Here is a 17,607-nt window from a genome sequence, read left to right on the forward strand (position 1 = left end):
AGTCAAATCTTCTAAAACAGCTGGAAAAAGGTCTATGCTGTTACCACAGATCCTTTTCCTTGAACCAGTGCAGGAACCTGGTCTGAAGTCATCACTTTCCTGCAGGCTACCTGTCTGCTCAGGGTGATCTGTTTATGGGATCAGGTCCCATAGTCTTATTGTGATTACCCCTTCAGTGTGTTCATTTTCAGCCAGATCATATCTGTAACGAGAGAAGGAATGGTAAAAGGAGGGTCTGCCCCTTTTGGTGGCACAGGCTGGAATTACCTTAGCCTGGCTGGATCTGTTTGGTGGGAAAGACTGTTTGCAGAGCAGTGTGTGTGGGACTGCTTCACTGGTTCTCTATCACTGCAGGCACACTGATGGTGGTGGAACCCAAATTCAGTAATCTGTGCTCAGCTATTAAGGTCCTTGAGGATGGGGAAGGCTGGAGCTGGGTACTTTAACTGTTTCTTGTAGTCCTCCCACTGAAACCACACTTCAGCTCTGGCTGATTGCTTTGGTAGTTCTGAAGATCTGCATTTGGATGATGAGGGCAGCTTGGGTACAGTGATTTGTTTCTGCAAACCTAGGAGCATGTGGTGCCACTGCATACATGGGCATCAAGCTCCTGGCACTGCCAGTTCCTCTTTGTACAAAGGCATGTTGGCATAGATGGACACCAGTCATGATGAAGGAACCATGCAGGGAGTGCCAGGGAAATCACCAAGGTTTCTCCTTGAGCTACCAGGATCCCATGTGAGTTGGAGGGCTGAGGTCAGGCTGAAAGGGGCAAAGCCATTCCTGGGCACAAATCTTCACAGATAAGGTTTCACCTGCACTCCTGCTGGCACTGAAGGGCAGGATTTCATTGTGCGTAAGGACAGCACTGGGGAACATCTTTTAGAGCTTGACTGATTTAACTGAAGAAAGCAAGCAAAGAAAGCCCCTTTCAGAACTGAATCAGAAGAGTTCATGCTGTATGCTGGACTAACTGTTCTGTGCCTTCTTGGGTGTGCACATGAGCATGTATAGAGGCTGGTAAGACATCAGGCCTGGGTTGTTTTGTGGTTTGTTTTTTTTCCCCTTCCCCAGTTATGTGAAGTTCCCCAGTGTGCCATGATTTGTTATGGAGAAAAAAACTCAATGGTTCAGTGAACTCATTAGCCAATTAAATACTCTTGGATGTGAGTTATCTTCCTGCAGATGATAAAAATTGTTGCTTAAATAGTTTCTCTTTAGCATCTTCCTTAATTACTGATGGAATAGAAAGTGTTTTGTTACCACTGCAAAATACAACTATTATCCACCGTTTCAAACCCAGAGCAGAAATGGTTATGGGGTTCTTGGGTTTTCTTTACATAGAATGTTGTGCTTGCACACAGAAAGCTGGGGGAGATGCCCAGTGACTGCCATCCTTTGGATTCTCTGCTTCTGGGGCATCCTGCTCCAGGGTCCATTTTTCAAAACCCAGGATAAATGGGAGAGGGCTCAGAGAGAGCTCAGAGAGAGCCAGAAGTAGGTTATGGAATGCCAGTGGGTTCTGGTGGCAGAACAGTGGGAGGGTGGTGGCTGGACAGCCTGTGGCTGATCCTTGGGGACCAGTGTGCAGTTGCAGGCAGCTGTGTTTTTGGTCTCAGAGTGACAGGGCGGGAAGGTTGGCAGTACTTTCACAAAGCTTTATGGGCAGGGGCTAAGCTCAGCCTCTGGCACCCAGCACTGGTCAGGCTGCACCGTGCCAGGCTCCCTGAGGCCATCTGCAGAGCACAGCCAGCATTGCCAGCTCCTCTGAGGGACACTCAGCAGCAGAACTGCAGCCAGTGGCTGGAAAGGGAAGCTGCACAAACAGAGATTAGAAGCGAGACACGTTTTTAATAGCGAGGGTGATTAATCTGCTAGATAATTGCATCTTAGAATAGCTTATCGTGGTGGATGTACATTCCTCATCTCTGTATCTCTGGAAAATCTGCCCTAGCCCAGCCCAGAATCCATCCTGCACGGTGCTCAGCCCAGTCCCAAAGAGATCAGACTGCTTAATTACAGAGATCTGTGATCAGTAGTGACTGCTTAATTACACATCTGTGATCCACAGTCCTGCCACCCTGCCATGCTGCTCTGCCTCTGGCCTCTGTCACCCCCAGGACTGGCCTAGGGCAGTCAAACAGTTTCATTTCCCTGATCACTTCATGGATACCTCATGGATGTCTCTAACTCTCCATTGGTTTCCCTCATTCTTTAACTGCTGGTTTGTACTGTTTCCCTCAGCTTCCTTCCTTTGAATTTGCTGCCTGTGGTGACTGCTGAAATAGACATCCTGAAACAAATGGGGATGCTGCCTTATAACTTTATTTACATATTTGCTTTCAGTCAATTTCTCTCACAAGCTTTAGCTTGGAGACTGTAGCTATTTGGAGGCAGGGAGCATGTTTCACCCTGGGACTGGGCAGTGTTTGAGGGTTGCCAAAGGACCTCAGGGCTGGATGTGATACACACAAAGGTAGCCCACCAGTATGTCAGGACCTCGCAGGTTGCCCGTGACCCTTGCAGTGATCCCACCTGAGGAGACACTCCAAGGGTCTTGGATCATGGTAGTAGGGGCCTTAGTGGTTGCCCCAACCTCGCTCAGCAACACAGCCCCTCTTTGAGTAGCCACAGGCAGACCTCCACTGAACTCACTCCAGGGTCTGCTTTGGTGCTTCTGGTATTCACTGTTGGGAGCAGGACTGCAAATGCTTCCTGCACTTCTGTTCTACCCAGGTGCTATGAAGCAGATGCTGATGCTTCTGAGGTCCCTGCTCTGCAGATGGAACCCAGGGGAGCACAGCCCATTGGTACAAGGGCCCCTAATCCCCTGCTCCATTCCACAGCTCATCACCAGATGTCAGCAACGCTGCTCACATCCACACCTTCCCACCCATCTCCCTGCTCCTAGCTGCAAGGCTGTCCCTTCGGCTACTGGACCACGTGTGCTCCTGCCAAACACAAGCACATCTTTGAGAGCAGCCTATGACTGCTTAAATTTGCTCCTATGCCTGGCCAGCCTTACTTCAGCCCCTGGAAACTGCTACAGCAAGTAACTAAGCCAATTGTGAGTGCCTGGACATGTGCAAAGTTCAGACTTCCCTCTGCATCAGGCTGAAGGGCCTATGGGAAGGGGACAGAAGGAGCAGGTGTTATGGGTCTTGTAAGTCTTAACCTCCTTGTTTCTCACTTCAGATTCTCAGAAGAAAATGAAGGAATAATAATATAGAGTGGCCTGTTACTACATGTGAGCAGAAGCAGTCAGAAGACCCTCATCAGAGTCAGCTATCAGTAGTGAAATTGTGGTGACACATCAAGGGAGTTACCTGGAGGTCCTGCATCTGCCACTCCTCTAGAGCTATTAAAGACTTGCATGAAGGAAGAGAGATGAGGCAGACACTCTGATAGTTGGGGCTGTGGCCCCAGCTGCTGAAACAGTTGGTCTCTTAGATGGCCTGTGTGCCCTCAGCAAACCCTCCAACTCTCAGAAAGTATTCCATTGCTGTGATCCTGTCCTCTGCGTGTGCCCAGTGAGCAAACTGGGAGGTGAACCACTATAGGTCCTGCTGGGAGACCTTTGTGGCTGGGAAGAAAGCCTCTGCTTGCAAGTCTGGGAAAATAAGTGGGTTTCAGATCAGGAAGACCCATCTTAGGGGCAGCTTCTAGGGACTGCTGAACCAGAGAGGTTAAAGAGGGTGGTACACAAGACAGGCCACCATTACTGCTGGCCTTGTGGGAGGCTTATCAAGAAGAAATGGACGGGGTGTAGCTTTAGAAAGCTAGCTCTACCCTTGAGTCCTAGGGTGGACCACTGAGTTTTCCTCTCTTTAAGTCTTTCTATTTCAGAAGTTGTGGCTTGGGACAGGTCCTTGGAAGTTGCCTTTTTCTGCTCTGAGATCTTGTCTGCAGCAAAAGTTTGTCCCTGGGAATGCTCTGTCTACTATTACTGGGTTCTTAATGCCAGCTGTGGCTCTGACAGGGCTAGTTCTGAAATATGTTCCCCAGGCAGATACCTTCTCAGCTGCTGCAGACAGTAGTAGAAAGTAGACAGAATCATATGGGGCAACTTGACAGTGGGGTGAAAGCCTGTGAGACTGTTTGCAAAGGCCAGCTGGAACCAAGTTTTCAGGGGCTCCTTTTGTCCAGGTTCCCTGCTGGGGCAGGGCTTGCACATTAGCTCTTGCCTACCAGGCTGAAGTGCCCACAGACCCTGAAAGCTCAGGCCAGGGTTGCTTCCTTTGCACTGCTTCATGTGTACAAGTCTGGTAGCAGAGCTCAGCTTCTGCTGTCAACACAGCCTCACAGCCAACCCATTCTCTAGACTCTCCAAACTTTGAGTAAATGATTTTGCAGCACTACCCTTCCTTGCTTTTAATATGTTTAGTAGCTATATTGCAGGCAGGAATGCCTAGAGGCTGTGACTAGATGTAGTCCTGTTGTGCTAGATTCTGTTGAGATGGTAAGTGGAGCAGGTAGAGGCATAAAGTTCAGGCTGCATAGCAGTTTCCATTAGACAGAGCTGCTTTCATTTGCCAGCCAGTTATTAAACCTTACCTGTTGCATTGTGGTTTGCCATGCTGAGTGCCTATCTCAGGCTGAGCTTTTCCCGTTACAGCTCCAGCTAAAGTTAATTGGCCTCTATGTAGCCAACAACCTCTAAACCCCCACCTTGGAGAAGCAGCTTGCAGTGCAGGAAGGAGAGCTGGTTTGGATGGTTCTTCTGCTACCCAAGAGCACAGGCACCAGCCTCTCAGGATCTTATTTTGCAGGCACCAAGCAAGGACACTCTTAGAGCCTGATAGTTGTCTTCCAGGAAGCCTCTATCTATGCTGAACAGTTTGAAGTTGTTTCAGATCCTCTGTGCTGACCAGAGAGATCAAGTAAGTTCTTCAACGTGGGCACTGTGTCTAAAGGGTCAGGCATCAAGCACACCTTCCCATCCTGCCTGCTGACTTCAGAGGTGAGGGCAAACTGACTTCCATGCTCACATGGCTGCAGCAGAGAACAGAGGAAGAGGTTTCAGCAGTACTAACATGGAAAATGGACAAGGAGAAGGGTGGGAAGTGAAGGCAGGCTGAAGAAGGAGGTGATGGAGGAGGTGGGCCAGGCTGGTCTGTACCTCCTTAAGGGCACTGCTTGCAGGACCTCCATTCAGTACTCAGGGCCGAGCCTGTTGAGACTCAGGACCAAGTGCTGATGGAGCTATGACCCAGCAACCCCAAAACAGAAGGGAGAGTGTAGGTCTTCTGTATCCAGCAAGGTCCTGAGAGGTTGCTCAGGACAACTGCCAAAAGCAGAGAGACCAGGGATTTCACAAATTCCACATGCAGTCACCGTTTCTCGTGTGCCTGGTGTCGGATGGTGCATCTTCAGGCACGTTATGGGGACACAGCAGCTGCTTGTGAGGGGGGTGGAGCCAAATAAAAGGGCATAAAGTGGCTCCCCACAGAGCAGGCGTGTGGGGAGGCAGAAACGCCCAGGGAGTGAACTGAACAGCGGAGGTCTGAGCCTCAAGTGGAAGCCATGGAAACTGCATTTCCACTAGACAGAATCGGTGAAGATTAGATACAGGATATAGGAATTGGAAAAGCCCCTGGAGGTCTAAGGTGTGGTGAAGTCTATGTGCAGCCTGCACCCTGAACCTTCCAGTCTGGCTCACCCTGCAAGGATGTGTACATGTCTTGTTCAATATCTACACCAGAGTCTAGTAGTACACTATTTGCTCTGCTTTGCTTGCCCTTTCTTTGCCAGTCCTTCCCTTTTTCCTCCCAGTACTTCAATCCTTTCTTCTCCAGATCTTTGCTTTACAGTTTGGTAAATTAATTTCTACCTTTACTTCAAAGTCCCAGGAGCTGAAGTAAATCAGAGTAGAGTAAGTTGTCAGGGCCCTGGGTACATTCCAGTCTTCCCAGGGCTTTGGCTCTCTGACGTCAGAACCACCTTAGATAATGCATCTGTATGTGGGGAACTTCAGTGAGACTCTGCCCCTCTTTGCCTGAGGAGCTTCTTTTGCACTCAGGCTGTCACCCTCAGATTCTGCTTGACTTCAGCTGGAGGTACTTCTGATCTTGTACCTCTCTGATCCCAACCTACTGATGTGACTCCCTGGCTTGGCCTTGGATTTGCCTTACCACTCAGAGAACAGGACTTGCTGGGTAACCACTGGACTAATTTCTGTCACCAGATCGGTTCTGCTCACCTTCCCTCAGTGGGCCTACAGCCTTGTAGTGAAGCTCTTTTCCTTATGGAGCAGCCACCCTGGCTGCTCCTGGCACTGAACTGAGATTCAGGGTCTGAGGAGACACAAGGGCTGTGGGTAAAGGAAGTGTGTGATCACGCAAGCAGAGCCTTCTCCTTGGAGACATGTGGGAATTTGCAGGGTGCAAGCTATTGATTTGGAGAGGTCAGAATGGGAGCCTCAGGAAAGACCTGCTGCTTGGGACACAGGCAGTCCTTCCTTGCAGGAGCTGTAGTTCCTCCCCAGCTTTCCCAGTTTCCCCAGCAAGGTCCCTGAAGATCAGAGTTTCCTCTTGCTCTCAAATATCCTGCTAATTTGTAAGAGGGTGTGAGGTTGAAGGTCACATAGAAAAGGTTCAGTGAACAGGTGATCAAATTGCAGTTGCTCAGGAGTTAGGAAGCTGCTTGCATAGCCTTGACTGGGACCCTTCCGAGTGCAGGTCTTGAGATCCAGTGCCTTACACATGGCTGTGCTTTCATTTCCTGCATGGTCTAATGTGTTTTGGTAGCAGTGGAACAAGCCCACACTGTGTGTGTGAAGATGACCCCAACCCAAAGGCTCCTTTCCCACACAGGAAAGAGGCAGGAGAGCTGAGGCAAGGAGAGATAGAGTATGGATGCTGACCTGTAGAGCTTGAGCCGGTCCCTCACCATGTCAAAACCAATTCCTAAGCTGGATTCATCCAGATGCTAGTCACTGCCAGCCTCCTACCCAGCCTCCCATCAGGGCCCTCACCCCAGATCAGGGTCCACATGGGCCATGCCCAGCAAATGTGTACATCTCTTCTTCGTGATCCAAGGGCCATCAGCTAGCAGGAGGTGTTCGCATCAGAGTGGTAGGAGGAATCTCTTTTGCTGAGACTCAGTTTTATGATTCACTGTTTGAGTCCTGATGACTATTTTAACATGAGGTCCTCACACCTCTGTTTTCTTGTCTGGGGGTAGGGCAGCTCTCGCCATGGGGAGATATTTCCTTGAGACAGCAAGGATGTGCCATAGGGACAGGCACAAAAGGCAAGAAAGAGGAGGCTCTGTGCAGGCCCTTGTGCTGGTGTCATAGCTGGACCCTGGGGATTCAGACTGAGTCTGTTTGGTGGAGGAAGGCTAAGTACCACACCACGTTAGCCTGCTGGGTCCATTTGGCCTCGTTTACTTGCTCCACACAGGATTTGTGTCCAGCTCCACGGCTGGACTGTCATGTCCCACACAAAACACAGTGCAAGGCTGCAGCAAAGTGTTGCCCCAGACTTCCTTAGGGAGAGGGTAGGAAAAGGGGTGGAGAAATCTGTGCATTCACATTGACATTGACGCCAGCAGGGAGCCTGGGTAGCTAAGCAGCCAGAGGTACTGCTTCCCTAGTCCAGGGATGAGTGCTGGCAGGAACATTTCGGGGTCCTGAGGACTATCTCCAGGAGAGAGATGGAAGTCTGGTGTGTGCCTACACCACTGCAAACACCATCAGTCAGCTAGATGTAACTGCATCTCTGGCATTTCCCAGCCTCTGAGTGCTTTCTGTGGCCATCTCTCTGCCCTCCTGAGGCAAGGCTCTCCTTTGCTCGCCATTTGGCCATGGCAGCTCCCATGGGGAGCTCCCCTGTCCCTGCGGACAGGCGGCACGGCCAGTGATGAGCTGGGAGGGCAAGTGCTCTGCGCCAGCGTGGTGGCTCCTCACTGTGCTCCCCGGGATACGTACCGTGGAGCACTCAGCCTGCGCTGGGACCGCTCCCTCCGTTGATCGAGTGAGGTGCAGGAGAGCCCGGCCCGGGTCAGGGGACAAGTGTGGCACACGGCGGGTGTGCAGCGGCAAGCCCGGGGCTTTGTACGGCTGCAGAGCACGGCGGGCGGGCGGTGAACCCGGGCCGGTCAGCAGAACCCAGCTGCAGCCGTGGGACCTCCCGGGCGGACGGGTCCGGATGGGCTCAGCCTGTCGGGCAGGCTCTTCCTGGCGCCGTGGGCACTCTTCCAACAGGTCGGCTCCGGGCTGCGGCCCCGCTCAGCCGCAGGGTCGGGTCCTGCCCGACGGGAGCGGAGAGGCAGGGCCGGGGGATACTCATTCCCCGCTCAGGCTCCAGCCCACCGTACCCACTCCGTCCCGAGAACGTCTCCGAGCAGCCCCGCGTCCGAGCCCGGCCTCACTCCCTGCCCGCCGCGAAGCTCCGAGGCCTGGAAGAGGACAGGCGGGACCCTTCCCGGGCCACCACCTCTGCTCCACGGACGGAGCCCGGTGGTCTGCCGGTACAGCACGGTAACCCCGGCTCGGCCTTCAGGGGAGTCGGCGCAGGCGGACTCCGGGAGGCGGCGGGGCCGGGGCGGAACGGTCGCAGCTCGCCTCGTCTGTTGTCCCGGGCTCAGGGTTGGCCCGAGAAAGGATGTGCCGAACGGCGCGGCCCCGTCCCGTCCCCACAAAAGAACCCTTGTGCTGGCCCCATAATTGCTAATCATCAATCACCATTAATAACAGCTGATGAGGCGGGAGGGGGAGGTGCCTTCCCAGGGGCCGGCCGCGCCGGGGGGAGCGGGGCGCCGAGCCCCGGCGGAGCGGGCGCTGAAGGAGGAACTCGACCGTGATGTGCGGAAGATGGATGAGAGCAGAGGGCGACACCCCCGCCCGCCTCCCCGCCCGGCCCTCCCCTCCCCGCCCGGCCCGGCCCGGCCCCCCCGCGGCGGGGCGGGCGGGCGGGCGGCTCCGAGCGCGGCTCCACTCCGCCGCGCCGAGCCAGCGAGCGGGCGGGCGGGCGGCAGCTCTCGCTGGGCGCCGAAGCCCACGGGAGGCGGCGGGCGTGGGCCGGGGCCACGGCGGGGCCCGGCGAGTTGGCGGCGGCCCGAGCTCGCCGGAAAGTTGGTGCCGGCTGAGCCGGCGGCGCCTGCTCGCCATGCAGAGACCCAGCGGCCAGGGGACCGCCTTCTCCATCGACTCGCTCATTGGGACGCCGCCACCACGCTCCGGGCACCTGCTTTACACCGGGTACCCCATGTTCATGCCGTACCGGCCGCTGGTGCTGCCGCAGGCGCTGTCCCACGCGCCGCTGCAGTCGGGGCTGCCGCCGCTGGCCCCGCTCGCCTCCTTCGCCGGCCGCCTCACCAACACCTTCTGCGCCAGTCTGGGCCAGGCCGTGCCCTCCATGGTGGCCCTCACCACCGCCCTGCCCAGCTTCTCCGAGCCCCCCGACGGCTTCTACCCGCCGCAGGAGCTGCCCCCGCCGCGCGCCAACCCCGACGCCGGCTGCCGGCGAGGCACCGAGGGGCTGGAGCCGGAGGAGCTTCCTCCGGGGGGGCGCGACAAGGGGCCGCCCGAGCCGCCGCTGCACTTCCCGGACCCCTTCCCCGGCCTGGCAGGTAAGAGTGGCGCGGGCCAGCCCGCCCGGCAGACAGCACAGCGCCTACGGCGAACTCCTGTCCGCCTCACCCGGGACTCCCGCAGCCCCGGTCCGGGCTCTCACCGGCGGCTACGGGCTGGGGGGCTGCACCGCGGGCCCCCGGGCTCACCAGGACAGGAGCCGGGGACAGAGGCACGATGCGCTGTGGCGGTGAGGGCTGCCTGTGGCTGCCGCTCCCGGTCCGTCCCGTCGGGCCGAGCTGGGAGGACGGAGCCGGTTCTCCTCTGTTCTGGGCCGGTTCCACAGCACCCGCAACTTTCGCAGACAAACTCCGTTCGCCGGGCTCAGGCCGCGTTGCGACCGCTGTCGGGGAGGCCCCTGGGTGGGATACGGGGGCTCCCGAGCCGAGGAGGGCTCGGCGGCGCGGAGCTCTCCGAGGTCCTGGCATCCGTCCCGGGGTGAGCGAGTCTGAGGGCAGCGAGACGCTGACCAGCCCGGGCCGCAGCACTGCGCTCAGCCGTCCGGTCCCCGTCCCGGTCCCGCTCCCGTTCGGTGTAAACGCGGCGCAGGGCTGCGCCCCTTCTCCGGCACGATACCTCTTCCTGGGCGTACCGCGGGTCTGGGGACTCGGGGTTCCCTCGCTTTCCTGCAACCCGCCCCGTGACGGACTTTGCCGCCTTCCCGGCGTCGCCCTGCTGCGGCTGCTGGCTCTCCGAGCCCGCGCAGCGGCGGCAGGTCCTGTGCCTCGGCGGCTGCCACGCTGCCCGCTCGGAGCTTCGCTCCTCGTGGTCTGAGTCCGCCCCTGTGCTCGCAGTCTCGGCATCAGCTGCGCCCGACGGGCCGGGCAGGTGGCGGCCCCGATCCCGGGAGCCCGCTCTGTGCTGGCCGGGGCGGCTCCCGTTGCTGTGGCGGGGTCCCCGCCTTTGTGAGCTGCGGCCTTTCCACGCGTGTGCGGACAGCAGCCTCAGACTTGTTGCTCGGCTGGATCCAGCTCTCGCTCTCTGCCACCTCGGGTCCTGCAGCTCCAGGTGTCCCCTCTGTGGCGAGAGTGACACAGCCCCGCTGCTGGCTTGCTCCGGCGTGGTCTGGCCTGAGAGCTGTCTCCCCTGGTCATCCTTGAGATCCACCTTTGTCTCGCAGGCTTCCAGGCACGGATGTGTGCTGAGAAGTCTCTGCTGATTCTTGCAGTGCTTGACGGCACATTCTCCATCTTCCCTTTAGTCTCTCCTAGGTGAACCCAGGGCTTTTCCTTGCCCTGCCTTGTCCTTCCCTCAGAATACCATTTTCCTCTCTCAGGTGCCTCTTGAACTTCGTCCCTCAGCAGGACAACCAGGGTGTTTTGCCTCCCCCATTACCTTTATAGGTTACTGGGGCTTTGGTGTTCTCAGGTAGCTATGCTGAGTCAAAAGCCCAGTAGGAACTCACCTCTGGGGTGACAGTCTCCTCAGGGACAGAACTGCCCTGACCAAAGCCAGCTGTCTGTATGACCACATCTTCTCAGTCAATAAGGGAATGAGCTGCGTTATGCCAGATCTCACTCCACAGCTCCTCCATAGCTAAACCAAACATGATCTGTCCTCCCAAGGGACTCAGATGACCTGTCCCAGACAGTGGCCATATCTGATACTAAGAAGCCATGTCTCCAAGGCTTGCCCTGCTGTAACATGCTCATGTGCTGGCAGGAGATACGTCCTGCCACAGCTGTTTACTCACCACATTCTCTTACCACTGTGCCCGCTCTGAAGCCATGAAGGATGCCTGTCCTTCAGCACAAGCATGAGCCCCTGTGGACCTGACTCTATGGGCTGCTCTGCCCATATCCAAGAGGATTTGGGAGGTTGAATGTGCCTACCTTCTCCTTTGCCTAATATTTCTCCTGACTGTACCAGCCAAGGCCCTAGAGATGGACAATAAGGTTTGTTTTACCAACCATCTCAAATGAAAGCCAGGATGGTTCCCATGGGCTTTTTCTACAGATAAGGAAGAGAAAGAGAGGAGGCATCAAAAACTATCTATAATGCAGCTTGTGCTAGCATCATGCCTGCAGCCCTGGCCAAGCAATTGTTCAGGGAAGAGTAAAAGAACACAACCTGTGCAGTACTGCTTAAAACGACACTTCCCCAGCTTCCACCCACCTGCACTTCAGGGCCTTCCTGAGCCAGATGCTGCTTCTGTGTATTTAGTAACATTTGACCAATTGCTTTTCTGTGACCTTCTTTCATCTCCCCCGGAGTCCACCAGAAAGGAGAGAGAAATGTGGCATCACCACATCCGGAGGCAAGGTGTTCCACAGATCTTGCATCTTGAATCTGCAGAAGAACCACGTGCAGAAGAAGTGCCTCCTTTTGTCTGTCCTGCTGATATCAAGTGACTTATGCCCTAAAGTGACAGTTTCTGTCCCCGGGCTCCATTAGTGTCTCCACTCTGTAGTTGTCTATGGACACAAGATCAGCTGCTTGTTGGATCAACCAAATGAGTCAATGCTCTGGTTTAGGGCCTCTCTCTACATCTACTCTGCCTCAAACTTTCTTCCACCTGTGGTCATCCCTCATGAGAGGTGAGTCACGTTGGGAAACTGGTGGTAAGCAGCAAAGCTTGGGGTCTAGTTTGTTACTACCACTGCAGTAAAGAGTATGGGCCTCAGGATAAAGTTACTCAACTGCCCCCAGCTCTCCACACCTCTCCTGAGAGTGTGTTTGTTCCTGAACTGTGGAGGTCTCCATGAGATCCAGGCTGTGGTCTGAGATCCTCTCTTTGGGTGGAGGTAGTAACTGCACCTTTGGTCAGGGACAGGGTGATGTTTTGTGTTGTTCCCTATGAACATGACAAAGAGCTTGTGAGCCTACCAAGACAGGGCTCTTCTGGCTGTCACAACACTCATTCTTGATCCAGGTCAACCTGGTCTTGTTTAACTTGTCACCTGTGACAGCTGACTTTCCTCACCATGCTTACTGTGTTCATTATCGTAGAATGTTTTGGCCTGGAAGGGACTTTTAAAGGTCATCCAGTCCAACACCCCTGCAGTCAGCAGGGACATCTGCAACTAGAGCAGGTTGCTCAGAGCCCCAAGCAACCTGACCTGCAGTGGTTCCAGGCATGGAGCAACCTGGGACAGGCTCTCACCAACCACAGCATAAAGAATTCCTTCCTTTTCTCCAGTCTGAATCTCTCTCTTTGTGTCCAAACCATCACTCCTTGTCCTGTCACAACAGGCCCTGCTAAAAAGTCTGTCTCCAGCTTTCTTATTAATCCTTTTAATCACTACAGGGTAAGGTCTCCTTGGAGCCTTCTCCTCCAGGCTGAACAACTCAAACTCTCTCAGCCTGTCCACATAGGAGAGGTGTTCCAGTCTTCTCACCATTTTTGTGGCTTCCTCTGGACCTCTTCCAATAGGTCCATGACTTTTCTACGATCAGCAAACAACTGGGACTTTGTGAAGAGAAAGCAATGGGTCAGTCCTACCACTACTGCCCTGTGGATTTTTCAGATCACAATGCTTTGCTTCATGATAGCTTCACTTCCTGCTCCAAGGCCTTGATAGTCTCAATATACCCTCCCACCACAGGGATGGGTTCTCTGCCTCCATCACTTCCTTGATGGGAACACACTAGATGACTAACAGACTGATTTTCCTTGTGAAAACCCCTGGCTTAGGCTCTCTAATCACATAGCTCTGAGTTCCTTACTGCAAGCTCAGCCATTTCATGAGACACATTAGGCTGCCAGAGACCTTTAAAGCCCAAGGTCTGTCTAAGACAAGTGCACCAGAGCTAGTAGCTGCTTTACAGCCCAACGTGTTGCGTCGCTCGGCTTTTCTCCGGTCTCTTTGGGCACAGCCTGGGCCTACAGGAGCAAACTGCCTGATGATGATGGTTTGATTGCATGGTTGCTGGGATGCTGTCCTCTGTCACTGGGGAAGGACAGGGTTGGAGCAGGACCTAGGAGTGCTCTTGGTGAAGATACTGGCATCCTCATAAGAGCTCTCTTATCTTGTCCATCCTTGAACTCAAGCAGGCAGAGATGGAACACAGAAATGAAAGCTCTCCTTTTTTTCAGCTAGTGCCTGCATGAAGCTGTGTATTGGAGCTGAAGTGCTCCATGCCACCTGCTGCTAATCCTCAGCCTCTCGAGCACAAATTAATTTTCAGGGTCTTTGCTATACCCCCTATGCATATGGGAGACTTCTCCCCCTGCCCCTCAAGAAGGAGGTTGCTGTCTATTCTTCTACATTGGAATAGAAATAAAGGTGTTTCCCCCCCCAGCTCCCCTGGTACAAAGCAGGAGGAGCAGGGAGATGAGTCCAGATCTCCAAAGCTATCTACCCACTCTCAGGAGCCACAGACTTGCTGCAGAACCAGCAAGGGATATAGGAGCTCCACAGCAATCAGACTCCTAACAATGTCTCCTGGGCTCACAACAGTCTCTTGCAGTTGTTGCTTGTGCGTTTGCAGCCCTGCACCTTCAGGCATCTGAGGGCTCTTCCTTTCCCACTGAAGTGAGGTGTCCAGTGGCTCAGGGTTCATTTGCCAGTACCTGGATACTGCCTAGAAGCTTAGACAGTTACTGCTTCTCCTGCACATGGGATTATACTGACAGGGGCAGTACTCTGGGACCAGGTCCTTCCAGCAGGGTCAGGCCTGGAGAGCTTGCTGGTCTTTCCTAGTCTCAGCGTAACTTCTTCACCTGTCTGTGCATAGCTGTAGGTTCTCTGCCTCTATGACCCCTGGTTATGGCAAGGAGCATCTTCTTACTTGATTTCCTATGAGACTTTTGTTTGAGGCCAAAGAAGTGATTGGATTTTTCCTCCCTGCTGTCTCCCACCCATGTCCTCTCTTGCTCCATGGCTGTTTAAATGTTCAGGCATCAGTTTGGGACCCAAGAAGCTGGCAAGAAGGAGGTTTATATTCCTATACTCATCAATATTCTTGCAGGTAAAGTTACAGAGATGTCTGCAGTAGCACAAGCACTGCCGCCTCGCTGGGTGGCTTGGGATGAGCTCCTGTCTGTTAGGTGATGTTGGCAGGCCCTAGCTTGCCCCTCTGCACAGACTGTTGAGGGGAGCTAAGTTTTGAACATCATCTGCTGGAGCACTTTGTTCCCAGCTCTGCAGTAGTACATCCTGGTCTTGAGGAGGGACTGTGGGCAGCAGTACACCCCTTGCTACTGAGGTTTGCTGAGCTGGAACCAGCCCTAGCTGCTGTTTCCAGGATGGTCCTTCAGCTCCTTCTTTCCGGTGAAAGGCATTGCTGGTGGGATGCAGTGGGATGGGCCAGGGAGGGCTGAGCGGGGCGCAGGGTCCAGACTTTATTCCTGGATGTGGAGGTCTGGACAAGTCCTGGCAAGACTGGTGTGTGGTGCCCTGCTGGGATGAAGCAGCGGTGCTGCTACTGCCGGGGAGTGGGATGGGGGAGTGGTGGCTGCTGGGGTGCCTCAACCCCGAGATTCCCGCGGATGTTGCCCTAGGGAGCCGGCCGGGCTGCGGGCAGCGCATAGCAGAACCGTTGCGGGGTCGAGGGCTGCAGCGGGGGGTTGGAGAAGCGGCTTATTCCCCGGGTGGCAGCGTGGGAGGAGCCGGCGGGAGGGCCCGGCGGGAGGGAGGGGGCGGAGGGCCGTGCAGGTGGGCGCTGACGCTGTGTGCCCCGCAGACGGCAAGGCGTACAGCTCGGACGAGGAGAAGCTGGAGGTGAAGTCGTCGGCCACGCCGTGCAGCGAGCGGGAGGAGGAGAGCTCGGCAGGCGACAGCGAGGAGGAGCCTTTCCTGGACGGGGCGGCCGCCGCTGCGGGCTCCAAAGCCAAGGGCAAGGGCGGCCCCGCCGCCGAGCAGGCCCCACCGGGATCCGGAGCCGGCAAGAGTCGCCGCCGCCGCACGGCCTTCACCAGCGAGCAGCTGCTGGAGCTAGAGAAGGAGTTCCACTGCAAGAAGTACCTGAGCCTGACCGAGCGCTCGCAGATCGCGCACGCCCTGAAGCTGAGCGAGGTGCAGGTCAAGATCTGGTTCCAGAATCGCCGCGCCAAGTGGAAACGCATCAAGGCGGGCAACGTCAGCAACCGCTCGGGAGAGCCCGTCCGCAACCCCAAGATCGTGGTGCCCATCCCGGTGCATGTCAACCGCTTCGCCGTGCGCAGCCAGCACCAGCAAATCGAGCAGGGCGCCCGGCCCTGAGCGCCGTCGGGGCTCTCGGACCCTGGGGCGGGGGGCCCGGGGCGGCTCTGGCCGCTCTCTCACACTCCTCTGTACATGTCCCTTATTTATTCCATGTAAACTCTGTACATACGGCAGCGTGTCCGTCTGTCCGTGCCGCGGGGAGCGCGGGCCGCCTGGCCCCCGCGGGCTCCGGCCGCCAGCCGCGCCGGGCCGGGGCGGGAGCGGGAGCGGGGCTGGAGCCGCGCTGCCCGGGGTCGGCCGCGCGTATATCGCTGTGATTTCAATAAATTATTTTCTATGGAGAAAGCGGCAGCGGCCCCCGGCCGTGCAAGGGACAAGGGCAGGGGCGGAGACGGAGCCGCGGGCTGCGGCACCGACCCCGAGGAAAGAGCAGGAGGCTCCAGGGCTTGCCCGCCCCGCTGCCGGGCCCCGGCGGCTGCGCAGGGAACAGCGGTGTCCTTGGCTTCATCGAACTCGCCCCGTGCAGGTATCGGGACACGGGAGAGGGCAGAAAAAGGAAGCCGGTGAAAAGCTCCTGGGAGCAACCCTCGAGTGTGCCCTCCCGCCGGCGGGCCGGTGCGAGGACCGAAACCGGAGCTGGGGCAGGGCCGCCACAGCCTGCCCGGTGCTCGCCACAGGTGGGGAGGGACTGGTGCGCTGCCCCCGGCCTCCCGATGCGGCTGCATCTCCTGCTCTGCCCGCAACATCTGGCACCGCAGTCCCGGGCCCCGGGGCATGAGCGATTCCCACCGAGATTTGCTCTGCCCAATGCACTTGGCACTTTCCCTGAAAGCAAATCCCTGCCCATACCGTGGCACCCATGCCAGGACCCGGCTGCTGCTGGCCGTGTGCTGAGGAGTGATCTGGGCCCACAGCCCCCCTGGCCCCTGTCTGCTGTCCCCAGGGCTGCCCCGTCTCAGCTCTATGAGCAGTCAGCCCCATATGCCACCAACATCTCTGAGACCCAGTGGTGCAGAGCCCGTTGGAAGAGTCCTGCCTGGAAGCCTTTCCTCCTCTTCAGCCCCGAGGAGACATCCTTAGCCCATAGGGAATATGCAGAGAAATCCTCCACAGCTCAGGGGCCTTACTGCCTCAGAACACTGGGGCAGTGCTGCTGCCAGAGCTGCCAGCCCCATGGCTGGGCTGAGGGCATGGTAATGATCTTGTCCTCCCTTGGAAACCTCAGCCTGTGTCACCAGTACCAGCTGCTGCTCTCTGACCTTGCTACTGAGCTCCACAGCAGCAAGCATGGCCAGGGTGGGCCAGGTGCTGCTGGCACTGGCACTGTGTCCTCTTTGCCCTATCCTGCAGCAGCTGCCCAGTCGGGGGGGTGGTGGTGGGGTGTTGGTGAGGGGCGTTCAGGCGTCCTCAGCAGGGGCTCACACATCTAAGCCAGCCAGAGTGAAACAGTCTGCTCTAGAGTGCAAGAGATGCTGTTTCTGAAGCTAGGGGATAACTCAGATGATTGAGCCAAGCTCCAGAACCTGATGAAAATCCAGTTTCACACAGGGCACAGCTGCCTGCACAATCCTGTCATACCCATGCAGAGGACCATGAGATACCACTGCTAACTGAATGTCCAGCCACGAAAGCTCCTGTGCCTGGTTTGAAGAATGTCAGCCAACACAGCCCTTGTGGCAAGGGGGCTCACACAGCTGTGCTGCAGTAGCAGTACCCATTGCAATCCCACCAGAGACTCCTGGTCATGGAGAAGACTCTCTCCAAGAGTGTGGGATGTGGTGCTGCTGGAACACTAGTTGCTTCAAGGTTTGTTAGGGAGTCACACAGGGCCCACTTAGCTATTAGCACCCTTCCCTGAAAGACACAGCTGCTAAGAGCGGGCACATCACTGACAGCCAGAGCTGGCCGTCTTCCCCGATGCCCTGCCTGATGCCACAGCAAGGGCTG

At 56.2% G+C, this 17,607-nt stretch overlaps 1 protein-coding gene across 1 annotated transcript; it reads left to right on the top strand.

Moving 5' to 3' along the window:
• Window positions 1–8,815: 8,815 nt before the first annotated feature.
• GBX1 (gastrulation brain homeobox 1) lies at window positions 8,816–15,879 on the top strand. Its single transcript, XM_054171323.1, is given in 3 exon segments — window positions 8,816–9,042; window positions 9,044–9,573; window positions 15,200–15,879. Coding segments are annotated over 3 exon segments (1,275 nt in total). The 3' UTR covers window positions 15,718–15,879.
• Window positions 15,880–17,607: the final 1,728 nt, after the last annotated feature.

The sequence above is a fragment of the Dryobates pubescens genome, chromosome 21 (assembly GCF_014839835.1).
Source record: "Dryobates pubescens isolate bDryPub1 chromosome 21, bDryPub1.pri, whole genome shotgun sequence".
NCBI classification, from domain to species: Eukaryota; Metazoa; Chordata; class Aves; order Piciformes; family Picidae; genus Dryobates; species Dryobates pubescens.